The 26,719-nt window shown below is 44.1% G+C and overlaps 1 protein-coding gene across 2 annotated transcripts in view; it reads left to right on the top strand.

The window, feature by feature from the left end:
* Positions 1-23,462, top strand: part of UGGT2 (UDP-glucose glycoprotein glucosyltransferase 2) — a 135,634-nt gene extending 112,172 nt beyond the window's left edge. For both annotated transcript variants that reach the window (XM_077343895.1, XM_077343894.1), the window contains 12 exons: positions 3,045-3,203; positions 3,999-4,084; positions 7,552-7,636; positions 7,770-7,846; positions 9,802-9,900; positions 10,527-10,611; positions 13,156-13,338; positions 14,556-14,716; positions 15,012-15,126; positions 15,883-15,999; positions 18,907-19,051; positions 22,548-23,462. In XM_077343895.1, the coding sequence (XP_077200010.1) occupies positions 3,045-3,203; positions 3,999-4,084; positions 7,552-7,636; positions 7,770-7,846; positions 9,802-9,900; positions 10,527-10,611; positions 13,156-13,338; positions 14,556-14,716; positions 15,012-15,126; positions 15,883-15,999; positions 18,907-19,051; positions 22,548-22,570 (1,335 nt within the window). In that variant the 3' untranslated portion in view covers positions 22,571-23,462. The remainder of the gene's footprint in view (positions 1-3,044; positions 3,204-3,998; positions 4,085-7,551; positions 7,637-7,769; positions 7,847-9,801; positions 9,901-10,526; positions 10,612-13,155; positions 13,339-14,555; positions 14,717-15,011; positions 15,127-15,882; positions 16,000-18,906; positions 19,052-22,547) is intronic.
* Positions 23,463-26,719: the final 3,257 nt, after the last annotated feature.

Below are 26,719 nucleotides of genomic sequence, written 5' to 3'. Positions count from 1 at the left end.
TTCAACTGTAACCAGTTTTGGTTGATCTTTCTAGTTTCCATTGTGGTTTTTCTTGTATAAGCTCTCAGAAGTGTAAGCCAGATATTACTTCCAATGAAGAATTTCCACTATCAGAGCAGGGGGGGGGGGGGAGAAAGCCGTAACTGTCTGAGTTCAACAGTTCATTATTCATTCACCGCTTGCTAAGTAAGTCACCATGGCAGTTGAACTTCTGTAAATAAGTCCTTAATGATAAAATTATGGTTTAGTGCCCAATAAAGTAATTCTTAGGTAGTAAACAAAAAGTAATCCCACAAAGTGTGTTGAAAACAGCAAATCTAGTAGCTTTTCCCAACTGCACTTTTGGTACATCAATATATATATATATTAATGTTCTGAAAATTCTGGAAAAAAACTCTTATAAAGCTTTGCAGCATGCTTTCCTCTCTGTGAAGAAATGTTAAATACTCAAGTTCTAAAAGGCCCTTAAATTTATAGTCCCGAGAAAAAAAGGCTTTCTCACCATAGGAGTTTTCATCAAAAATAAAGTCTTAACCATCCATTAAATTGATTGCACTTCAAGAAGTTTAAGAAATTAGGTCAGGAGGCTTGGAATGGCATCCCTGCTCTTGAGCTCGATGTCTCCCCATCTCCCTATGCTCTACTTCCAGCAGTCATGATCCTGGGATGCAGTTCCAAAACCTCTTAAGACAAACACACAGGAGTCCCAGGCACTGAGAAAACCTAAGTCAGTCTTTATTTGGGGAAGGTAGCATATCCAGGAGAATCAGTGGCAGGTAACATTGTCATTGACAAAGAACAAAAGGAGAGCTTGGCTAGTTATACCCTTGAACAGAGAACCCCTCCCAAAACCACGTTCAGGCAGGAAGTTCACTTTCCCACAGTGCCCATATTTGATCTAACTCAGTGGTTCTCAACCTGGGGGTCGGGACCCCTTTGGGGGTCAAATGACCCTTTCACAGGAATCATGGCAGGGCGAACAGCTTGGCCGGGAGGGTGCCACTACTGTTGCCGCTCCTCCTGAAGCCACCCGCCAATTTATAACCAATTTATAACCAATTTATAAACAATCATGAAAAATGGATCTTCACACCATTGGTCAGTTTTGGTTTAATTTCTTTGAAATAACACGTGAATTTTATAGTTGGGGGTGTCCACAACATAAGAAACTGTATTAAAGGGTCGCGGCATTAGAAAGGTTGAGAACCACTGATCTAACTGGATGCCAAAACAGGGGACATCTAGTCTACGTAACGCACAGGTGTTAGCTCTGCTAGAAGACTGTTATTCATTCTACTAAAGAACACAGATAAAACACAGTGCTTCTCTATAGTGTAAATTGAGGAGAACAAAGCAGCCTTTATGGACTCGTTCAATTCCAGGTCTGGAGAAAATGGTCAAGCTGGCATGGGCCAGGGACGGCACATGACACCAGCAAAACACCAGGAGCGTTTGCTGTTTACCCAGAGGGAGCTACAGTAGGAGAATACATTATTAATTTTACAGTCTTCCTTTGATCTAGGAAGATAATATCAGCCAGCTATGGCCTTTCATCTGATAATCTAGACCAGTGTTTTTTGACCTTTTGACCATGGAAGACTCCTTGAAATAATCTTCAGGCTTTGAGGACCCCAGAAGTGGTCAGCTGGCCACACCCCTCCCCTCGGAAGTCATATGTCACCGGAAGCGACATCACCCAGACACTCCCACCAGATGTGACATCACCAGAGCACTCCCATATCACAGAAAGTGGTGTTACCCGGTCTTTCTCTGTGTCATCAGAACTGATGTATCTTTTAGACCCATTCCATCCTCACCTACATTTACTTTCACACATTGCTAGCGAACGCAACCTCCAGGGGGGACCTGGGAATCTCAAAGAAATACAAACTGATCACCTTTGCTTCATGAACAGAACAATACCTGGCTGGCTGGCTGTTTGCTCTACTTCAAGGAAAAAGATGCCTGAGGTGGATTCATGAGGCTGTCATTGAAGACTGAGCAAGGGGGCCAGGCCCTTCTGGGCAGAATAAGGCAACTTTCATGAGTCGAGTCACTGCTCGTTTTTTCAGTGACTAAAGCCTTGTCAAAATTTTTGTTAGTTTTTAAGGTGTTCCTGGACTCCTGTTTTCTAATGTTATATGGACAGACTATCATGGCTATCCGTCTTGAACTCAGAGGACCCCATGGCAGTGTCCATGGTACCAGCCCAACTGAGGCATGTTTCTGCTGTTGTTGCATCCCATACTGTTTTGAGGAAATCTCCTCTTTCCTCTCAGTCATGCATTCACACATTAGAATTGTAAGGTTTATACAGAATGAAATATAACGTGTATCATCAACCTTCACTTTCAGCAGGACTAAGCACTGGTATTTAACATCCAGCATATTCCGCTCTCCTTATATCATAGAATCATAGAGTTGGAAGGGATCTCCAGGGTCATCTAGTCCAGGGATAGTCAATCTGTGGTCCTCCAGATGTCCATGGACTACAATTCCCATGAGCCCCTGCCAGCATTTGCTGGCAGGGGCTCATGGGAATTGTAGTCCATGGACATCTGGAGCCGTGGTCCCCAATCTTTTTATCACCGGGGACCAGTCAACACTTGACAATCTTAATGAGGCCCGGGGGGTTAGTCATTTGCCGAGGGACTTCACCACCGCCTGAGCCCCTGCTCCACTTGCTTTCCTGCCAGTGCCACTGACTTCCTGCCGCCCACTGGGGGGCGCTGCCAGCAGCATCTGCGCAGTGCCACACCGAGGGGGAGCCCCAGTCATGGCGGCTGCTGGAGAGCACCAAAGTTGAGCTGGTGGCAGAGTGTCAGGGCAGCACCCGAGGCAGCAGCTGGAGAGGAGGAGCCGCGGCCCGGTACCGACTGATCTATGGACTGGTGCCGGTCCCCAGACCAGTTCCTGGACCGGTCCCTGGACCACTGATCTGGAGGACCACAGGTTGACTACCTCTGATCTAGTCTAAACATTTTGCAGGGGATCTCTTTCTTTCCTTCTTGTAAGTAGCCTTCTAAAACAACGTATTTTCACAGGCAGAGGGAGTTGTCGTAGCAGAGTATGAATTAGAACATTTGTTGCTTGAAGGACATTGTTTCGATGTGACCACTAGACAACCACCTCGTGGACTTCAGTTCACTCTGGGAACCAAGAATAATCCTGTGAAGGTTGATACCATTGTGATGGCTAACCTGGTAGGTATTGGCTGGATTTAGTTGGGCCAAAGTAGGAGGTTGTGCTATGGAGACAGTATTTCAAAAGTGGATTCAACATTAATTTAATGTCTTAGAATGAATATTCAAAATAAGCCAGGATAGCAGTGGAAAGAGGAACAATTAACTCAATCCTCTAATTCTCTCCTTTGAATATGCTGGTTCAGAGTTAAGAATATGAGCTGCTTTGATTTGGATGTGAGCTTTGAAATCTGTTTGGGACTATTTATATTAATTTAAATTCTGTTATGATGGGCAGGTAACGTGTGTTCATGAATATATGATGAAAGTTAGATATTAAGTCATGGATTTATTAGGTTGTTGATTTTTACCAGTTTCTGCCCCCTTTTTCGTCAAATCCCCACACTGAAAGTGCTTTTTTCTGGGTGCCCCCAGAAACCCCTGGTAACATTTTGGAGGACCAGTGAACTACCACAGTATAGGGACGGAAGGAAGTTTCATTGCATGATTGGAGATGACTAGGCACTGATACAGATGACCTTTAATGGCATGAAGAAAACTCAAATACATACCGATAAACACAGCTCAATGAATGCTCAAACAAATGTACACAAAATGAACAATTTACGATTTTAACAGGAAAAGAATATTAAATCTTAGCATTGAGCAGAGTACATTGCCAGCTTTGAAGATGACTACACATTGGCTGTTTGATTATTAATATACTTACTACTATCTACCAAAGCATATCCATCCACCCTCCAGGTGGACCAAAGCATCCCACTCCCCCAATAACAGAGTGTTTTTGTATTTTAGGGATATTTTCAGTTGAAAGCAAACCCAGGCGCCTGGACTTTAAGGCTGCGGGAAGGAAGATCTGAAGAGATCTACCAGATATTCAAGTAAGTCGTAAGGTTATCTTGAAACCATATTTGTGAACACAGCAAGACATCAGAGCTGTTTTCGGGATCCCATCAACCAATGGCTTCCTCATAAGATGCTGTTAGTTTTGATTATCATCTGATAGGGCATCATGGTTAGCTTTGCTTGTTCTTTCCATTCATGGCCTCTGCAGGACTGACGGTGTGCAAACCTTTTGTACTTAGATAGGACCTTGCACTTTTAGTCACTTCCCATTTCAGAAAAGTGGGAATTTGACAGACTTGCAGTATAAACCAAGCCCAAATCTATTTAAACATCTTGTGATTCTATACATGAGAGAAGAAGTTAGTAAAAGGAACTATTAGTGAAAGATGAGGTCTTTGCATAAGTTTGCATATTTTATATTAATTTCTTTTGTTAATAATGGGGGTCATAATTCAAGAGGGGAGTGGGTGGTAATCTTGAACTGACTGGAGAAGGGACTCATAGAGCTGTGCAACCCTAACCAGTATTATATCCTTCTTAATCCACTGACCTCCTTCTGAGGCCTAGCCCCAGAAGTAGAAAAAACTACATTAAAATATGCAACTATGTACTAATTTCCTTTCCGTCATGAGTCCATTTTTCGGAATTTATTTCTTCTTAATTCAGGACTTGATTCACTATGAGAATTTTCCCAAGTACTTGAGTGTGTTATCTTCCACGACCCACTTTTGTGCAAAGTGCGCTGAATCCTCGAGGATTTGTTGAAATTAGATATGTTCGGCTTGTCGCTGGCTTGTAATCAGCCATGTTCTTTCCCGAACATATTAGCTTTCAGGAGACCAGCTTCCTCCTTGTAATTAATTCTTTTTTTAAAAAACCCTCTGCTATTTAGACATTACGTTGATGCTGCTCGTGACAACAATCATCAACTTGAAGTAGCTGCACCTGTAAGCCAGAGACTCTTATGATGTGTCACTGCGGATGACAGCAGTTCTAAATTTGCTGCATCGAATGACAAGATTTCAGTCTGATTATATTATGATTCATTTGCAGTCCAATCCTGTGCCTTCTCTATTTATAGCACCATCAGGTGCTCTGGGGGTCTCAAACCAAGAGCCTTGGGGGTCAGGTACCGATCCCTGTACTCTGCCCCACCAGTGCTTCTAGTTTGTTGTTTTGCCAACTCTAGATCAGAAGATTCCTGGAGATTTGGGGTTGTGGTATGGATGGGGTGGAATTTGGAGACAACCCTCAGCAGCATTTAGCTCCTCAGCATCCATCCTCCAGAGCAGGGGTAGTCAAACTGCGGCCCTCCAGATGTCCATGGACTACAATTCCCAGAAGCCCCTGCCAGCAAATGCTGGCAGGGGCTTCTGGGAATTGTAGTCCATGGGCATCTGAAGGGCCGCAGTTTGGCTACCCCTGCTCCAGAGCAACTGTTTATTCCAGGGGGATCTGACCTCAGGAGTCTGGAGATCGCTTGTAATCCCAGGAGCTCTCGGCTCCACCTAGTGGTTGCCAGCGATAGCTAAAGGGAAGATGATGCCGTTTGTCCCTGAGGTGATTTCAAGTCAGGAAAGCAGCAAAGGGAGGTTACTCTTGTAGCTTTGAAGTAAGTAAGGCCCAAGGTCAATGAGCTTCCATATCAGTGTTGGGATTCGAACCTGAATCTTCCAGATTGTAGTCTGACACTTTAACTACCACACCACTCGGGTTCTAACTAATACTTGCTGCCAGACAATCCTTGAATTTCCTGACCACACTACATACACCACACAATAAATCATCCCATCCAAGTATTGACCCTGCTTAGCTTCTGAGATCTGATGAGAATGCTATATACCGTTCAGCCTTCCCTTCCCCAATTATTAATAATTATATTATATTCAAGGGGGAAAATATTATACAAATCAAGTCTACCTAACAACATGTGTTCTTTAGCTAATGAGGGGCACATTTTTTAATTTGATTTGTATACAAATAATATACTGAGTATATTATTTGGTTTGTATACTTTTGGCACATCATGCGATCGGACTTGTTAGAAAAATCATTAATGCTCAGCACAGTCAGCGGCAAAAGGAAACGTGGTCGCCAAAGGATCTGCTGGCTCGACACGATCAGAGCCGATACAGGGATGACCATGAACCACCTGAAAGAAACAGTCAGAGACAGGGACGCATGGCAAAGACTTTCCTACAGAAACACCGAGGGTCGGACACAACGGAGAATATCATCATATAGCCCTTCTGGCAAGTTGGCTCAGGGCGGTGAATAACAGGATCAGTCACAGAATACAATTTTTAAAAGATAATATTATAACATTAGTATCAATATAAAACCATTAAAAACCCACGTTCCATAAACGAGCAGCAACATCAATTAATATATTTGTAGCACAGTGTTCCATGCAGGAGTGTAGGGGGCCCCATTGATGTTATAGAATCCCTGAGCCCAGCAAAACACTTGGTGGAAGAGCTGCATTTTGCAGGCCCTACAGAACTGTGTTTCCCATACTGTTGAAGTCCTCAACTAGATAAATATGCGAACAGCCTATTTAACAGAGATGAGATAAAAAGAAATCCCTGATTCACATCTCCGTTTAAAACAGAAAGATGTTGCATGAAGACATTACTGAATAACTGGAGCAAGGGGGATTGTTTTTATTGTAACAACTGCCCGGCTATTACACTGGCTATAAATGCTGATCTTGACATCTCGTTTTGAGGGCCATCTCTCAGTAATATTCTGTGTCCGCTCTCCTGATTTTAGGCTTACTGAGAAAGGGGTAGATATTTGCAAGAGACTGCCAGATGGCCCCTCTCCTTTTCTACAGATGCCTAAAGGCTGCTTGGAGGCCGAAATCAGTAAACGTTTTTTCCCCCCTTAAATGATAAATGCAATAATCCAGCCTTTTGCATTTCCAGATACTCGTATGAGAGATCGGCATTAGCAAAAGGCCTTCATGGGCTTGGCAGACAGACTTGGCAACAGGCTCCTGAGCAGCCACTTGTTGCCGTTCAGCGTCGCCGGGATTATTCTTTTAAATGAAGGCTCAGCGACATATTTTTGCATCCCGAATTAGCTTTGAGAAGCCGAGTCTGTGGCTCGTAACTACTGATATCTCCCATGTGCAGTGTTACAGCGGGCGATTTTCTGCACAAAGACTTCAGCTCTGGAATTCAGCTGTTGTGTATATTAGGGAGCATATTGCTTATGCTCTGCTGAGCCAACTTGCTTGCTAAATTGATACATGTTTTTTTAAAATAAAATTCCCCTAAATATGTTCTCCTGCTAGCGGCCTCGGCTGAAGTACATAAATGTTAAGAAGCCTTCCTCAGTTAGTCCATTAATACGATACATACCGTGAACGCGGGGGTTTCCATTCTCATCTGAGCAAACGGTTCTGTTCTTTCCGTGTTCTATTTAAATTTCTGAATATTTTTGGCTGGCATTATGCAACTGACTCTTTCTTCTCTCCTCCCCCGCCCTCCTTACCTAGGCACGAAGGGGCTGAATCTTCTGAAGTTCTGGATGAGGTTATTGTGGTATTAAACAGTTTCAGAAGCAAAATCATCAAAGTCCAAGTACGTATGCTAATAAATCCTTAACGGGGATTAGTGGGCTTTTTTCAGCGATGTTAAAGCTCAGCATTGTGAATAAGGGTATTGTCTAGTCTCTTAACCATACTTGATCACCACACTTAACTTTAATGGGCAGGTACAGAAAAAAGCTGATGAAATTGACGAAGATCTCTTAAGTGATGGGGTGACAGAAGAGGACGGTTCCTTTGCAAGGTAAGCAGGCTACCTTCTCTTGGGCCTCGGGCTGCCCTACCATCTTCATTCTCTCTTACAGAAGAGTCCAAATAATGGTTTGGATGCACCCTGCTGCTTCCACAAGTACAGAAGGTGATCTTTCTCCCCCCACCCCCATCTGTGGCTGACAGACCCTGTCCCCACACCTATAGTCAGGGTTTCCAGATCTGGGTTGGGAAGGGAAATACCTGGCAGTAGAGCTTGGAGAAGATGTGATTTGGGAAGGAGAGAGACCTCAGTAGGATATAAGGCCATATAGTCCACCTTCCAAAATAGCCAGTTTCTCCATGAGAACCAATGTTTGCTGTCCAGAGACGAATTGTAATTCTGTGAGAAATCTCTAACCACTACCTGGAGACTGGTAGAGGGGAGCAGAATATAATTTGTGGCTTATGAATGGGCATCCCTGCCCACAATCTTGATCCTAATTGCAGCAGAGGGAGATTTTGGCTGTTGCAGGATAGGAGGGGCAGGAAAATCACACTCCAAGGGTATGTACTGCAGCTGTGGAAATGCTAGAGCGGATCCAGGCCAACATGAGCTTTCCCCTAAATATTTGGTTGAGGAGAGGCACGGCCGCCAATCCAATTACCATTGTGCACAGGCACTGAGAAATTTGGGGTGGGGGGATTAAAACCCTTCCATGTTTGTTACATTTAAAAAAAAATCTGGAAACCTGGTGGCTTCCTAAGGTTTCGAGAAAAACCTCCTTTCTCCCCATCTGGTCCCAATCCACAGATTTAAAGATCCACAAATGGGAATAAAGTTGGCTATAGAATATATGATCTCCAGATGACAAAGAGCAGTTCCCCCTGAGAAAATGACTTCTCGGGAGGTTGGAGCCTGTCACATTATATCTTGCTGAAGTTCCTCCCCTCCCCAAATTCCACCCTCCCCAGGTCTCCAGAAATTCCCCAAGACGAGGTTGGCAACTGGATCCCACAGATTCATTCCACGGACAGCAGTGCTTTCTTCTTTTGTGAGGAGCTCTTCCCCTGGCCACTCATTCCAGAGGAAAGCAACACTATTAGTGGGATAGATATGTGCAGTTAGATCCAACCCACAATTTGCCCTTGGGCCATATTATTCATTCATCGTATAGCCAGGACATCCAAGGATCATCTGGCAGCCAGGCAAAGGACATTGGAAGGCAGTTTGTCATTACCTGCATCAATGTCATGACCCCTGGTGTTTCTTGGAGGAGCTGCCACCCAAGTCCATCCAAATAATAGCCAGGGTCAGTCCTGCTTAGCTTTTGAGATCTGATGGGATCGGACTTGCCTGGGCTATCCAGGTCAGGGCACTTGTGCTAGAGTTCTTGTGCAAATGCGAATGTGATAGTCATTTGTGTTAAATCAATCCTGTTGTAAGCATTTCCACTAGTACAGAGCCAGCTTGGTATAGTGGTGAGGAGTGCGGACTTCTAATCTAGCATGCTGGGTTCGATTCCATGCTCTCCCACATGCAGCCAGCTGGGTGGCCTTGGGCTTGCCATGGCACTGATAAAACTGTTCTGACCGAGCAGTGATATCAGGGCTCTCTCAGCCTCACCTACTTCGCAGGGTGTCTGTTGTGGGGAGAGGAAAGGGAAGGCGACTGTAAGCCACTTTGAGACTCCTTTGGGTAGAAATAAGCAGCATTTAAGAACCAACTCATCTTCGTCTTCTTATGCAATCAATTTCTGTGTACTAGAAAATATATCTATGGAGGGAAATGCTATGTCTTCCACAAGATCTTGGAGAACTGCGCTGAGTCTTTCTGTTGCTCATCCCTAGATCCAAGCTGTGGGACTGAATCTGATTCTTATACAATCTGGATTACATTTTGAGAGCAGTGTGTTATTTTTGTATTTTGGTGAAACAGGCATGTTTGTTGGTTTATGTACATGCCATTATTAAATCATAAATGAAAACTGAGTAACAGTTTCTTTAAAGTTCTACAGGTCAAGCTCAACTGGAAGAAAAAGAGAAGAAAATGGATATTTTAAACATTTTTTCAGTTGCTTCTGGCCATTTATATGAACGCTTTTTAAGGTAGGCGAAAACTTCTGTTGTAGCTTGGAGTAGAATATGTTGCTCCTCAGCATTCTGATCTTGGTAGATGGGAGCAGAATATAATATGTGGCTTATGAATGCTTGCTTGAGCTGTCCATGAAACAGTCATGCTTGTTAGTGAGGTTTATTACTGGCTTGTTTTAAAGCTTGTTGTGATGTTCTGAAATATAAAGTTTGTTGTTGTTAGTTGCGAAGTCGTGTCTGACCCATCGCGACTCCAAGGACAATGATCCTCCAGGCCTTTCTGTCCTCTACCATTCCCCGGAGTCCATTTAAGTTTGCACCGACTGCTTCAGTGACTCCATCCAGCCACCTCATTCTCTGTCGTCCCCTTCTTCTTTTGCCCTCGATCGCTCCAAGCATTAGGCTCTTCTCCAGGGAGTCCTTCCTTCTCATGAGGTGGCCAAAGTATTTGAGTTTCATCTTCAGGATCTGGCCTTCTAAGGAGCAGTCAGGGCTGATCTCCTCTAGCACTGACCGGTTTGTTCACCTTGCAGTCCAAGGGACTCGCAATATAAAGTTACCTTCTGGCATTTTTGTGGCAATATTATGTTGTGCAATTGCTAGTGTGCTAATCATTTGCATTTTCCCGCCCCTCTCCCCAGAATTATGATGCTTTCAGTTCTGCGTCACACCAAAACACCGGTGAAATTTTGGTTTCTGAAAAACTATCTGTCACCAACATTTAAAGTAAGCACAGTTCTCTCTCTCTCTCTCTCTCTCTCTCTCTCTCTCTCTCTCTCTCTCTCTCTCTCTCTCTCTCGAGCTGACAAGTGTTAATGCCAATTCATATTTCCCTTCTGATACTGTGAATTAAATGTTATGTAAGGCAGCTGCCTTTTGCATAATTAAGTGTCAGCTTTATCGATATATTTTGATGATAGAGCCACCCACAGTCCTTTTCTGTGCTGGTAGTCCTATCAGGACATTTCATTATTAACTTGTTAGATTTCCTCTGAGGTGATAGTAAGGTTCGTTCTGCAACTGATTCTATAACCTAAAAAGCTCAGCAATCCGATTACTTAATGCTGTACGTCAGGGGTAGTCAACCTGTGGTCCTCCAGATGTACATGGACTACAATTCCCATGAGCCCCTGCCAGAGGTTGCTGGAAGGGGATCATGGGAATTGTAGTCCATGAACATCTGGAGCACCACAGGTTGACTACCCTTGCTGTACGTCACGTGATTCTGAACAATAGAGTAGAAAAGAGGAGAAAGCAAGAAGTGACACCTGGAGAATCCTGAAACTATGGTTAAGAGATTGAGAGGGGAGCCAGGGGGCCACTGGTACCCAAATTGCTATACATGCACATGTCCTGTCACTAGCAAAAGTGTCTTTTGGCTAGTACAGAGAAAACATGTTATTTGGGGGGCGACAATCTGATAAAGGTCTTTAACCCTATGTATTCCAAGGTTAAGAGTCAGACCAACACTTGAAAAAAATGGGGGAATAGGCTTTTTTTAAAAAATAAAAAGGGTTTTTTCATTTAGTGAACAGAAAACAGGCTCAAAGGTTTGAGCAGTTTACAAGAAGGTAAAAATGGCAATTTACAGAACAGAAAAAAACAACAACAACAGTACTTCCTTCCTCTAGCAAGCTGCCAGGGCCTGCCTACAGGTGGGAAACTGAAATGAGGAGAACCGAAAATATACACACCTGGTCTTTGACAAGAAGGGGAAGTGTTCCTCTGCTGTGACAAAAGCACTTCCAGGAGAGTGAAATTGACCCAGCAAGAGTGTACTTATTTAATTATTGTATGGCATGTGTGTAATGCAGCCAGGAGATCCAAGGCTTGTCTGGCAGCCAGGCAAGGGACATTTGCACATGGATTGCCATAGCCTGCCTGTGTCATGACCCTTAGTGTTCCTTGGAGAAACGACAACCCAACTCCTTGGAGGTCTCCCATCCAAATACTCGCCAGGGTTGACCCTGATTAGCTTCCGAGATTTGTGAAGATCGGGCTTGGCTGGGATGCTCATGTCAGGGCTGCTAGGCTGCAGAAAGAGCACTGCCAAGCCGGCCTGGGTAGTGGAGAAAGGTACAATAGGATACAACAAGTCAACTAATCCTGTACCACTGGCAGTCGCTAAAATGTTGTTGTCCGTCTGTGATATATAATCAAAGTCTCTATTCAGGCAAAGGCTTCGGTATTTCAGTGTTGCAAAAGACTGGCCTCTCCACTGTAATAGCAGAATAGCCACCCGTTTGAGGCTTATTTCCAATAGTTACAGCTAAACAAAATCTTCTTCGAAAAGGGTTTTCTAAAAGATAACGCACGTGTCGTTACAAAGAGTACCTAAACTTTCAAACAGGGTAGAACATAATCCATTTTAAAGTTAAAATGCTGGAATAATGAGCTCTTAATGCTACCCACACAGCTCAGTTCTGGAACATCGTCAGGCGTTGAATTGTATAATTTTACATTGTATGAGCTTTAAACACATTTAAGAGTATGTGTATCTTTAAATAGTTGTCTCTTGTTAGAAACAGCAGTTATATGGCATTGCATAAATGAGGCCAATTTGGTCAGGTACACTGAAAGCAACTGAACTCTTGGCATGATGTTTTTGAAGAAGATTTTGTTTAGCTGCAACTCTCAAAAATGAGCCTCAAACCAGTGGCTATTCAGCTATTACAGCATTTTACTTTCTTGTGTATAATTGAGTGCAGTTGTGCTAGTCAGTCTTGATGATGAATGATGGAATTGGAGTATTCTGTTTGGTCTCTAGGGATACAAATGTAGGCCAACCCTGATTGAAACAGAGACGTTTGGATCAATGGAGTTTCTCATGTAACCACTCTTGAGGTTCCACAGGGCCTGCAAGGGTCTTCCGTCAGGCATTTGGTTGAGGCTGGGTGGAGAGCCCGGGGTTTAAGATTGGGTCCCCCTTCCCCAGGGTCTCCGGGCTAGGGTATTGGGCCCTACCTGGGTCCACTGGGTGAACAATAAGAATAATTATTGTTATTAGGCAGCGGTCTGTTGGGGAGGAGAGTGTTTTAATGCCACCGTTTTTGGACTTGCATTTTAGAGGGGACCTTCTTGTTTTATGAAGTTTTATTGATTATTGATGTTTTATGAGATGTATATTGATTTGTAAACCGCCACGAGCCAGCTTTGCTGGGAGTGGCGGTATAAAAATGCAATAAATAAATAAATAAATAAATAACCTTGACTAATAATTTGTGTTGGCAGCGATGCTCTCATAGGATTCTTTCCTCTTTTAATTTATAGGAGGTTATTCCTTACATGGCAGAAGAATATGGATTCCAATATGAGCTTGTGCAGTACAAATGGCCCCGTTGGCTTCATCAACAGACAGAAAAGCAAAGGATCATCTGGGGTTACAAAATTCTCTTCCTAGATGTCCTTTTTCCATTGGCTGTGGACAAAATAATATTTGTTGACGCTGATCAGGTACAAAGTCCAAGTTTCCAGAAGTTCATGTTTGAGGGTTATTTGCACTGGTCTGGTGCACATCTGCCTCATGACCAGATTAGTAGACTAAAAAAGTAAATCTTTCCCGGGACTGGATTGTTTTGGTCTGTAAATGGGGCACATTTTGAATACTCCCCCATTGAAATAACATTCTCTAATGTGTGGAACTAAATTGATGAGGGAACATCTCATTGAATGTTTTCCCTGATGAGCTACTTATGTGCAGGGAAGGGGCTTTGTGGGAGAATCCTTTGCATGGAAACTGTATGAGTGTTGGGTTGGGGAAACCAGCAAGAAGCCCAGTTGGTTGCTGCCAGCCTGCTAAACCTGATGTTCAGCTGGGGAATGTCAGAATGTCAGAATTCGCGATTTCGGCCGCGCAGCACGCATGTGCGCATGCGCGGCCCTTATTCCGTCTCCCCTCCCACAGTAAGAAGCTTCCCGGGCCGCAAGCTTGCGGCCTGGGAAGTTTTTTACTGCGGGGGGGGGCGGGGAGAGGAAACCGCGGCCTGGCGCCCTGGCCTTTGCAGCCCGACACCGGGCCGCAGGCCGCAGGTTGGGGACCACTGTTCTACAGCACTTCACTCAATTGCCATCTCACACGCTCTGCTCAGAACTAAGTCTCTCAAGAGCCGCTCTCTGAACAAAATCGTCAACTTCACACCCTAGAGCACAGTATCATCCAATCATAAAACACCTCACTCACCCATCCAGCCATTACATGTTCAGAGCCACAGACAGTTGAAAGCCAGCATGATGTAGTGGTTCAGAGCAGCAGACTCTAATCTGGAGAGACAAGTTGGATTCTCCACTCTTCCCCAGGCAGTCAGCTGGGTGACCTTGGCCCAGTCTCAGTTCTGTCAGAGCTCTCTCAGCTTCACTTATCTCACAGGGTGTCTGTTGTGGGGAGAGGAAGGGAAGGTGATTGGAAGCCACTTTGAGACTTCTTCGGGTAGTAAAAAGAATACGAGCAGCAATCTGGATGCACTATATTTATACGAGTCCTAATACTCTGGGATTTTAGGATTTCATTAGGAGTATATGCCAGACAGTACTGAGCTGTTACATGAAATGTCTCCCCTTCAGCTGAATAGAACCTTAAATATCTTCTTGCAGTGCAGCCAAGATGGCCTTTTGCCATAAGATCTCCGTCTCTCTCTGTTCTAACCATTCAGTTTCCTTCTCCTAATGTCTAGATTGTAAGAAGTGACTTGAAGGAACTCAGAGATCTGGACCTGAAAGGAGCTCCTTATGGCTATACTCCATTCTGTGACAGTCGTAAAGAAATGGACGGCTACCGTTTTTGGAAGTCGGGCTATTGGGCTTCCCATCTTGGGAGACGAAAATACCACATCAGGTAGGAGAATTAAGCCGAGTAATCTTTCCCCCTTTTCTTGTGTATGGAAGTTTTGTACTGTGCAGTTTTTCTGTCCGTGTTCTTTGCTCAGAATCTCATCAAAGGGGAAATTCTGAAAGGCATGTAAATAAAAACATTGGAACCTCAGCGGCTGTTGTATTAATTTGCCATACGTGCTTTATCTAAAAATTACAGGAGCAACACTTGATTTTTACATTTGCCATTTTCTTAAAGATGTTTAAATATGTTGATACAAAAGTCTCTCTCATTTTTTTGTTTTCTGATTTTTTGCTAGTGCTCTATATGTGGTGGATCTGAAGAGATTCAGAAAGATAGCTGCTGGGGACAGGCTCAGAGGTCAATACCAGGCACTAAGCCAGGATCCGAACAGCCTGTCTAACCTGGATCAGGTATCCTGCAAAAAATAATGAATGTTACACATATATGCAGTGGGCGTGGGTATGGGGGAAGGGGGGGTTAGATACTTAGCACCTCTTATTCCATCTCTTATTGCATTGCTGCACAAGAGCAAGGGTATTAGTATTCTTAAGGAATTGAGCAATTCAAAACTACACAACATTTTGCCTGCCCAGGATAAATCCAAATTTCGCACCCTCTTACACTGCAGTTCATGAATCCTCCCCTTATGTTGATGTTTGTTTTTCTTTGGATCGCAGGTTTCCAGCAAGGAATTCCTGAATTCAAATACATTGTATATTTTAACAACATTGTAAACCACCTTGAAATGGCTGCACCAATAGAGGTGCAGCAATAGGAAAAGATGGATGGATGGATGGATGAATGAATGAATGAATGGATGGATGGATGGATGGATGGATGGATGGATGGATGGATGGATGGATGGATGGATGGATGGATGGATGGATGGATGAAGATAATCCAAGACAATGGAAATTATAGAGGAATGCTGGGCCCAATTCTTACAGCTCACCCGCACCTTCTTGTTTCCCTGCCCGTGGAAGGAGAAGAGGCCCTCTTCCTTGTTTGTCCTGCAATATCAGTAGCACAGTAGTGGAAAGGAGGAATCCTTTCTTTGATGTGACTTAGCTTCATTTCAGAATCCAATTTGCTATCTCCCAACAAATAAAACTTCCGAACTACAATTCGCAGTACTAACTTGTGGCTTACCTTTATAACTTCTCCAGGATCTTCCCAATAACATGATCCATCAAGTGACCATTAAGTCTCTCCCTCAAGAGTGGCTGTGGTGTGAGACTTGGTGTGATGACGAATCCAAGCGAAAAGCTAAAACCATTGATCTGGTAAGTCAGTGTTCTATCATAGGACACGCCTCCTGCTCCAAGCACTATTCTAAATGTGTTTTTCAGGCCTTGAGCTGTATACTGGGTGGGGGCGGCCTTTGATTTATGTGTTCAATCTATCTAAATACCACACTCTGAATAAAGTTCTCCAGGCAGTAGAGTGTTGGGAAGCCAGTTTGCATGTGCCTCATCCCTGACCCGTAGGATCTGACCTGTGTGCTAAAGTCAGGAAATGTGTCTTGGGCTTACTCAAGGTGGATGAGATACGGAAGTTCTGTGACTGCATCTCTCAGTCTTTTCCCTAGAATATAAGGTGCGAGGGACCAGGCATCAGGACTACTGCATGAGGAAAGGGGGCAATTTAAGCCTCCTCGTCAATGTACCTGATTTGAAACAAGCCCTGGGGAACCTTGCCAAGGCAATTTCTGGTCATGAAAATAGTGTGCGGAGGTGTGTGTGGGGGGGGGGGGGATTGAGTAGAGATTTAACCCCCTTGTTCCATGGTCCTGATCTAAATCGGGATCTTGCATGCCTGACTTTTTATAATGTGGAAAGCATCTCTTTGAACCCTGATTGGCTCCATGCCATTCCTGTGTCTTTGGTAGGAATGGACAACTGAACCAGGGGGATATTGTTTAAATAAATGGAGATGCTCCCTGTTTCTGCAAGAGACACTTAGAGGGGAAGGGGTCATTTGTAGATTTAGAGATATCCTTTGATGAAAAAGAAAAAGAGTTTGGTTTTATACCCAGCTTTTCACTGCCTGAAGGAGTCTCAAAGCAGATTACAATCACCTTCTGTTCCTCTCCTGCAACAGACACCCTGTGAAGCCGGTGGGGCTGAGAGAGCCCTGACGGGACTGCTCCGTTAGAACAGCGCCATCTGGACTGTGACTAGCCCAAGGTCACCCAGCTGGCTGCATGTGGTAGAGTAGGGAATCAAACCCGGCTCGCCAGATTGGAAGCTGCTGCAATTATCCAGTACACCAAGCTGGCTTTGTTTAAAATGAACTTGGTATTTGTGTTGCTTGGCCATCCGTTTCTACTCCAAAAGGGGGAACGTGGCAGGAATCAAGAAGTCCAGGCTCTGTTGCAGTCACTCGTGAGTAAAAGAACAAGTCCAAAGAAATCATGCTCCACATGAAGACTTACTTGACCTCAGACAGATGCTGATTGTTAGACTTTTTGGATGCTTCCTTCATTTAAAGGGGACGGGCTGTATCTCAGAAGTGGAGCATCTGCTTGGCATGCAGAAGGTCCCAGGTTCAGTCCATGCCAGTTAAAAAGGATCAAGCAGTAGGTGATGTGAAAGATCTCTACCTGGGACCCTGGAGAGCAGCTGCTAGTCTGAGTAAACAATACTGACCTTGATGGACCAGAGGCCTGACTCAGTATAAGACAAAATTCAGGTGTTCTGGAACAGAAAACTAGACTCTTACGGTATCATTGGTCCACCTTGCTCAGTATTGTGTATTCTGGCAGCACCTGTAGACTCCGGCAGAGCCTTTCTCAGTGCCTGTTACCTTCAGCTGGGGATAGAACCTGGACTCTTCTACGTACAATATGAGTACTCCACTACTGAACTCTACAAAAATGCTGGGTTTTGGTTGAGGCCAGGGCAAGGAAGATCTCAGCCCATCATTGTGTGAGATCATGGCTCCCCTGAGATGCTTGCATCAGGTCTCTGAGCTGGGGGGGTGGGGGTCGTAATTGGGGGTTTTAAAGTTTATGACTGGGGTTTTAATGATTGTTTTATGGGGATTTTATTGTAGGGAGATTTTCCTTTGTGAACCACTATGAGCCATTTGGGAGTGGCAGTATAGAACTTGAAATATAAATGAATTAAAACACACACAAATATCTTGGTTCATGCAGGATACAGCTGTGGGTTCCTATTTAGGAAGAGCAAAATGCTGCCGTTCACAGTGTGCTACATCTTTGCTTTAACGGGCTAGCTTGTGTTGCTGAAGATGCCTGCCAAATTTCATATTCTTGCCCATCTTTGCGAGTTGCAGCAGAGACAGAGGACACTAGTTGGGGATGAGCCAGCTGAAAAAGATGAATGGTGGGATCGGAGAGACTCCCAGGGGCTGGTGACAGATGGTTCTGTTTATAAAAAGAATGCTTTCCAGATGTTGAGGCTGCCTAATAGAGCTGTGATTGAAAAGCATGGCATGCAGTTCCCTGAAAAATTAATATGTGGATTTTTTGCTGGAATCATTTGCATAGCAGTTTGCTGATGTGTCGGCACGCTTGTAGGGTTGCCAGCACTTGGTGGGGAAATACTTGGCAATTTGGAAGGGGTGGGGTCTGAGGAGGGGAAGGGACCTCATCAGGGGATAATGCCCTAGAGCAGGGGTAGTCAAACTGTGGCCCTCCAGATGTCCATGGACTACAATTCCCAGGAGCCCCCTGCCAGCGAATGCTGGCAGGGGGCTCCTGGGAATTGTAGTCCATGGACATCTGGAGGGCCGCAGTTTGACTACCCCTGCCCTAGAGTTTACCCTCCAAAGCAGCCATTTTCTCCAGGGGAATTAATCTCTATTGCCTGGAAATCAATTGAAATAGAGTTCTCAAGGTCCTACCTGGAAGTTGGTAGCCTTACTCCTTGGGCTAGAGGATGGCACCTGGCTTTGTTGGATGGAGTAGTGGGAGGCAGAATAACAGCAGTTACTTGCTTTCAGGTTGTCTACCTTTTTCCCGACCAATAAAGTCTTTAGCAAATGCTGTTTCTGAATATATAGTTGGATTCTCAGCAAGTCCATCTCCTGGATTATATCACGTTCTTTAATTACGGTGTTAAAAGTTACCGTTCATGAATTCTGTGCTTGATTAAGTAGGCTTCTTACTGTTGTTTTGTCTGAATGTTTTTTTGCTTGTGTTTTGTTTTTCAAACCAATAACTTCAGTGTAACAACCCGAAAACTAAAGAGCCCAAACTAGAGGCTGCTCTCAGGATAGTTCCAGAATGGGCCGAATACGATTCCGAAATACAGCAGCTAATCAGTCGAAACAAAAAAAGAAAGGAAAAAGTAACCAGGCCCTCCCAAAAAGGTGAGACACTGAGACATTTTTAAAGGCTTGTGGAAATGAAGTATGGGGGAGATAACGGATGAACAGTTTTGAGTAGTTTCCGATCCAGGCTACAGAAAACAGTGTTGGCTCCCAGACAAGGGGAGACCTTTGGCAAATCATTCTGAGGACTTCCTCAACCTGGAAGAAACGGTGTACGCAAACACAGCTTCTTGGGCGCCATGTGTGAACTGGGAGCAAAGGCATTGTTGAGGGACTGGGTCTTACCTTGGTTTTGGAGCCCTGGCAAACATTGCCATCAAATTTAGCCCTGTCAGTCACTTCAGGCTGTCACTCATGGACCATTGATGGTCAGCTAAGAACGCAAGAGAAGCCATGTTGGATCAGGCCAGTGGCCTATCCAGTCCAACACTGTGTCATCCAATGGCCAAAACCCAGGTGGCATCAGGAGGTCCACCAGCAGGGACAGAATTTCAGAAGCCTTCCCACTTTTGTTCCGCAAGCACCAGGAATACAGATGCTGCTATGTGCAAGTTCCCCTAGTTCCATAAAATGTACAGCTCAGTCATAAACATGTTGCCTTGAAAGGCAAGCTCACTGAGCTTAGCATGACTTACTTCCAAGCAAGTGTGCATAATATTACAGCCTTAGTAAAGGGAGGAGAGGAGAGTAGTATAAGAGGCTTTAGCTCTCTATTCAGGAAAAAAATCTGCGTTATAAATTAAGTAAATAAATCTCCAGGCAACTGTAACATCCACACGTAACAATATTTTTGCTTACGTTTATTTATTTTGCCATCACGTCACAGGTGACTTATGGCAACCGCAAAGAGTTTTCGGGGCAAGGGATGTTCCGAAATGGTTTAGCATTGCCTTCCTTTGCATTGTGACCCGGACTTTCTTGGCAATCTCCCGTCCAACTATGAACCAGGGCCAACCCTGCTTAGCTTCTGTGATCTGGCAAGACTGGGCAGGTCAAACATACAATTAAATTTACTAGAATTAAATTTACCAGCACTTTCCTTGCCTAGACATATTTACTGGCATTCGATAATACTGGATGCAACCCAAAGGAAGTCCTGATTCAAGTCTCTTACATGAGTGGGGCTTAGATCAGAAATCACTAACTCGTTCCTTTGATTTCAATTAGATTTATATGCAACTTTATATTTGGCTTTCTCTGGATTGGACTTCTCCCTTGTTCCTTTGTATCCTTGAAATAGGCCAGCACTATATAATTTGTTTACAAAAATTGGAAATATTTGTATTATGTATTATGTATTTGTATTATGTGTTAAGTTGTCTTTGAAATGCCATGATTGTTCTTACATTTGTTCTTGTTCCCCTTACACCTGCTGTCATCTTTGCTTTCTAGTTTTTTCTATGCCACTCCTGTTTTCTGTTAATGCAGGGGTGGCCAAAGTGGCTCTCCAGATGTCCATGGACTACAATTCCCATGAGCCTCTGCCAGCTCATGCTGGCAGGGGCTCATGGGAATTGTAATCCATACACATCTGGAGAGCCACAGTTTGGCCGTCCCTGCTTTAATGCCCAATGCAGACTTTCTTGGAAGTCATACTGAACTCAGTGGGACTTGCTTGTAAGTAAACATGTTTGTGACTGAGATGTACACTTTATGGAAACAGAATACAGAAACCAGACATAACTGTCAATCAAGAATGATACATGAGTGACAGCCTGAAGTGACTGACAAGGACAGAATACATGGGTACATTTCCCAACTTTCCCAAACCAAGGAAGGACCCTATCCCCCAACAGTGCCTTTGCTCAGACTTTGCACGTATCCAGCATTCACAATCCCATTATATAGACTTTTTGTAGTGCTGATGGATATTTCTTCTGCTGCAGTCCTGTTTACAAATCGCAGACACTGTTGATCATTTGATGATGAGGGCAGCTTTGAGGTGGTTTGTATGGGTGAACAAACCATCAAAAGCTAAACTCCATAGGCAGAACACCCACAATCAGGCAGAGGAAACCTTTTTGACATGCGTAATCGGCCAAAGTTATTTGACATGAGCGCCAGAAAAAAAAGGCAGCACCAACCTCTGAAGCAAACGAAACAGAGAAGAAGATGACAGTTCTTCTTGGCTGGATGCAGGTGAAGTAGACCAGGCACTAGGAGCTCAAAGGTTTACTTCAGGCCCAGCTGGCAGATATATGGACCCAGGTGCCAGGATAGGCATAAGCTATGCCCATTGTTTTCTCCCACCCCATCATCCTGGGCTTACCGCATTCACTCAGGTGGAGAACTGTTCCTGTGTATTACACAAAATGGTTTGGAAAAGGTCCATGTGGTTGAGCTGCCATTTTAATGTCAGGCTTCCAGAGATTGTCAAATGGTGCCTTCCCCCAAACTCTGTTCACTAAAGCATTAAAGGAAAATATGTTTTCAGAGCTTTAGGCTTCCCATCGGAGTGTTTCTCTTTATATATCATGCTAATTTCATTACATACTGGTGATTCCCCCCCCTTTGTTTCATGCAGTACTGAATTTTTGTTGTTGCTGCACTGGGAACACTGTTGTTTGCTTTCTCTCTAATCCCTTTTTCAAGTCAATGCCAGCTGGGAACTAAGCCTTGCACAGCTCCTTTTAAATTAAAAAAAATTAAATTCAGTTATCTGAGCCTAACGATAGTCTCATATCGCTGGTCTCATGCTGCTTGTAAATCAATGTAACAATTAAAAACAAGGGGAAAATGGAACTTTTACACTGATAAAGGGGGGATGGCAGAAGGTACAGTGTGGCGAGAGGATGACCTTCAAGGGGCAGCAAAAGGACAGGGGGGGAAATGGAGGGAATTTGTATGCTTTTATATTACCTCTGGTTTTGGAGAAAAACAAGGGGAAAATCAGCATAAAAACACTCTCAGAAAACCTGGGGAAACAGCACCCAGAAAGCAAATTGAACCAATGTCTCTGCTGAGGAGGAGGAGGAAGAAAGCCAGCATCTATTCTTTGTTTTGTGAAAGGAACACAGTTTACTTTTGTTTTCCAAGGAAAAAATGTTTGTTTGCCTGCGGCCAGAGACAGAGATTTCCAAGCTGACAGATAAGAAAGCTCATAGCTACACTGAGGGTATACACCCAACTGGAATAAGCTGTTCGCTAGCGAGGCAGCTCATAGAGGAGCTAACCCAAAGCACCCTGTTTATTTCCAGTCCATTCCAAGCCCTCTGGGTTCTATCCCCAAGATTCAAGCAACCACCAGAAAATATATTACCATTTTGGGAATTAATATATTACAATTTTTGGGAATTAGTGAGCTAATGCATGATTCCTGTCTGTCTCTTTTTCTAAAGCCACCAATATTGCCACCAGCTTGGACAGAGGATTAAGGCATCAAATTAAAATAAGGATTCTAGCGGTAATGAGAGGATGACATTAAGAAAATACCCAAACAATCCCAGCTGTATTAATTAACAATTTTTGTTTGGCTTTGTCGCTCGTGGTGTTCTCGAACGCACAGAACAAATATATGGGTTCTTTTCTATTGCAGAATCTAAACACGATGAACTTTAAGTGCTGTTTGGAATTCATTAGGATGGCAGAAGAGCCCTCCACCTGCCACAGGCTTGAGAAGCAAGGGCAGACTGCTGTTGCCCATGGATGTAAATACTTCAGAGACGCTCTATTTGTAAAGATTCACAAAAGTGATGTTAAATTAAAACACTACTTCGGTGCCTATTTTACTTGCAGGACGGTAAGGAGGCCCAAGAAAAAGAGTAGTTTTACTGCTTCTAGTTCAGCCTGACGGGCTTTCTTTGGTTTCCAGAAGCCATGAAGATTCTGGTGCTGTTTCCCCTAAGCACAATGTGCTTCTATTCCACACCCAGTTCTGGTCGGGAGTCTCTTGCTAGTCAAAGTTGGGTTGTGCGATTCAGCAGCCGGAGCAGCCGTTCTTGCCCGAAGCTGCCAGTGCCACGCTGCGGGGTGGGGGAGGGGAGGTGCAGGTGACGGGGGGCACACACACACAGGCACGGAGCTCTGCGCCTGCGTGTGTGCATCAGCTGGCCCGGCCATGCCCATGCTCCCCCCCCCCCTGCGGTGTGGTGCTGGCTGCTATGGCTGCTTCGGCTGCCTAATCATACAACCCTAATTCAAAGTGTGTGTCTTTGTATGAGGTCACGTCAAACTGACCAGCTGTAGGAAACACTGCCTCCTCCCATATCTTTAGACAACAGAATTTGGAGCCTGGATTGTCTCTTCTGTCATCTATCTGGTAGCTTCCTCAGACAATTCTACTGTTATTGATTTCGGAATCAATTGATAAACAGTTTCTCAGTGGATTAAATGCCGATTGAGTGTCAGTGTTCACCTTTTCTTGGTGTCACTTATAAAATGTGCTTTACAGCAGTGAAGGGCTGTTACTATTTCATTCACTTATTCATTTATTAAAACTCTCAGTTGTTAGCTACTTTTTAATTTGTTCTCAATGCATATCACCTTTTAGTCAGCATATATACACTTCTGTTCCTGTTGATCTGGTATGCCAGGCCTGAGGCAACTTAAATTCAAATTCCTACTTTGTCTGGCCAGCCAAAGTTCACCAGCTAATTTAATGTCACTCAAACACACACTCAACCTGGCCTACCTCATTGATATTGTGAATACAGGAAAATACACACACCCCAACTTCAGCACCTTAGAGAATGGGCAAGATTAAAGAACTGACAAAGGGTGTGATCCTCTGCATGTTTTCGTAGAAGTGAACACTACTGGATTCAGCAAATTTATTCCTCCCTCTAAGCAAGCACAGGATTAGGCTGTATAAAAATACTGACAGATTAGTATTGTCTTTGTGAAGGGCTTCTGTTCTTACTTCTCCCATTAATACTCTCAAATTTGCTGCTGTGTTATAGTTTAGCTAGGAGAGAAGTAAAAGTGACAGGTAAACAGTGGCCTGGGTGGTTGGACATGCTGGACCATTTTTAAACGTTCAGATTTTATTTTTTAATTTTTATTTTTTATTTTTTAATTGCAACTTCTATCTATCAAATAAAAACCCATTCTTTGTCAGTCTGTTCTTCTATAAGAATCAATCCATTATTTTACAGTTTCAAGTTCTTTGTTGTAGGCTTTATAGAAAGTTTATAGTCTTTCCTTTCAGATGTTGCACTTTCTTTTAAACTGAGAGGTTTTGTTACTATATTTGTCATAAAATACAGCTGTTTTTCTTCTTTTGGCTTTTATCTACTGAGTTCCACTAAACTCCCCTGGGCTCTACAAAGGGGAGCACTCTTTCTGTTAGTACCATCACTTTCTTCCTTCCTAGAAGTACCGATATCCCTCTGACTACTGAGTCTGAAGGACTTTCTCCCACATGAGCCTCAGGAAATTTTTATACCTGATTTCCTCTTTTTAACTTGGCAGGGATCTTTCTACTCTCCTCAGAATTCTCCTTCCAGTTTGGCTTGTATTGGGAGTATAACCTCACTGTCCAAATTCCCACTTCAAAATATCTGCCCCACTTGTCCAGACACAGTGCGGACTAGCTATCAGTTAAAAACTCAGTCCTCTAAAGTTTTTCCTCAAAGCAGAGGGTCAGCTAAGGGTCTGACTCAGACTAGACTGAATCTCCAGCAAAACAGCTAGTATGCTAACCCCGTCTCAGCTGTTGCTGGTGAATTAGAGTGCTCAGAGTAGCCTGTTGCTATGTCTTTCCACCTAGTGAAGATTTTTTTACCCTTCACTCACTGTTGCTGTTACTTCAGAACTTGGAATCCGACTTTCAAGGTGCTGTCCCTCACAGGACTTTGCTGTTAACTCCCTTTTCATCATGCTGTAAAGTTTGTTTCTGTCCTGATGCCATCACAAATGTATATTGGCCGGGCCTGGCCAATGCCAGCCAGTTGGAGACCCAAAGTTCGGGTAAAAGAAAAATTATGAGAAATTAAACTTGATATCATGTTATATAGATTCAGGCCTTCTTAATTAAATATTTCTTACTTCAAGGGTAGAATATGCCTTTGTTTTTGAAGTACAATTTTGGTGCACTTTGTAATAAATATATATATTTATTTTCCTAATCCAGTACTCGATTGGAAGCCCATGTAGCTGCCTGAGCACATAACATGTGCGAGCCCTCCACAGTGTTCCGGTGAGAACTGACAGCTGCATTTTGGACCAGTTGTAACTTCCAGAGAAAAGGGAAGACCCCATGTAGAGTGAGTTACAGAAGTCTAGTCTAGAGGCGACCATTGCATGGATAATTGTGGCTAAGTGATCCAGGGTCAAGTGATCCAGGGCTAAGTGATCCAGAATGAGGTGGCTGGATGGAGTAACTGAAGCAGTAGGTGCAAACTTAAATGGACTCCGGGAAATGGTAGGGGACAGGAAGGCCTTGGAGGATCATTGTCCATGGGGTCGCGATGGGTCGGACATGACTTCGCACCTAACAACAACAATCCAGGGCCAGGTAGAGCACCAGTAACTTATCCTGGCACAGAAGGAATGCCTGCAAAGCTACTCTAGTGCTTTGAACCTCCATGAAAAAGGAGGCATCAAATATCATGCCCAGATACTTTCACTGGTCTCTACCTTTCCAGACATCCATCTTTGAAGGGTTCAGCTTCAGGCAACTCTGCTTTAGCCAGTCAGCTACAGCCTCCAGATATCTAGCAAGTTCTAGGGGGGAGCTCAGCCAGCCTCTCATCAGGAGATAGAGCTAGGTGTTGTCAGCATATTGGTGGCACACAAGTCTGAACTCTCAGACCAGCTGGGCAAGAGGGCACACAAAGATGTTGAATAACGTCAGGGATAGGACTGTCCAGCAATGGGATTGGTCCTTCCCAACCCTGAAGAGACTAGCCATTGTAGTGCTATCTCCCATATCCTTTTTGAACTTCTTTGCTGGGCTGAACTCAGGTTACTGCCCTAGGTGTCAGTTCTGATTGCCAGCACTTTGGCCAGGCACATGGCGGAGTTGGCGCTGTTATCTTCCAGAAGATAGTAGTGATGGTCTGAAGGATGCAGGCACCTTGAAGATGGATCTCAGCTCAGTTCCCAAGGTCAACTCGCTTTTCAACTCTCTTTTCACCAGGAGCAACTGGTGATCCTGCCATCTAATTGTCCCAGACCCCAATGACTGGATGAAAACATGCAACACAAACTGGATAGCCTCAAGCCATTAGGGGTTTTCCTCTTACAGGATGGCACTTTTTCAGGTGCTCGAACATTCTGTTCATCGGACATGGTCCTTAGATCCTCAGAAAGATGTTGTCTGCAACATTAGCCTTCTGGGTCAAGTAATGCATAATCAAGGCGTATATGCCCCAGGGCAAGATGTGCCTTGAAGGATCACAGCACATTACACTAGAGGTGCTACCTCTTCCATGGCCTTCTCCACCAGGGCCCCAGTGACAGATAGATGCAAAGCGCCCACATGGTCATCATTTTCCATCTTTGTTAGGCTGCATCGACCAGGGACCTCAGCTGAAGCTCCACTCAGGAGCAGAGGATTACAACAGGTATAACAGGAATGACAGAACTCTATCCTGGTGTGAGCTTGGGTACAGCTAACCACCTGGATGAGTTCAGCCCCACTGAAGGATAATGAAACATTGGACCTTGCCTGAAGGTTTCTTCTCTTCAGTGGGGCAAAGTCATCCACTTCCCACCCAAGCGAGAACGTTTGCTGAAGGGGATGTGGGATGTTCACACAGAGAAGCT

The sequence above is a fragment of the Paroedura picta genome, chromosome 6, assembly GCF_049243985.1.
Source record: "Paroedura picta isolate Pp20150507F chromosome 6, Ppicta_v3.0, whole genome shotgun sequence".
Classification (NCBI taxonomy): Eukaryota; Metazoa; Chordata; class Lepidosauria; order Squamata; family Gekkonidae; genus Paroedura; species Paroedura picta.
This window is presented reverse-complemented; position numbering and strand designations above follow the sequence as displayed.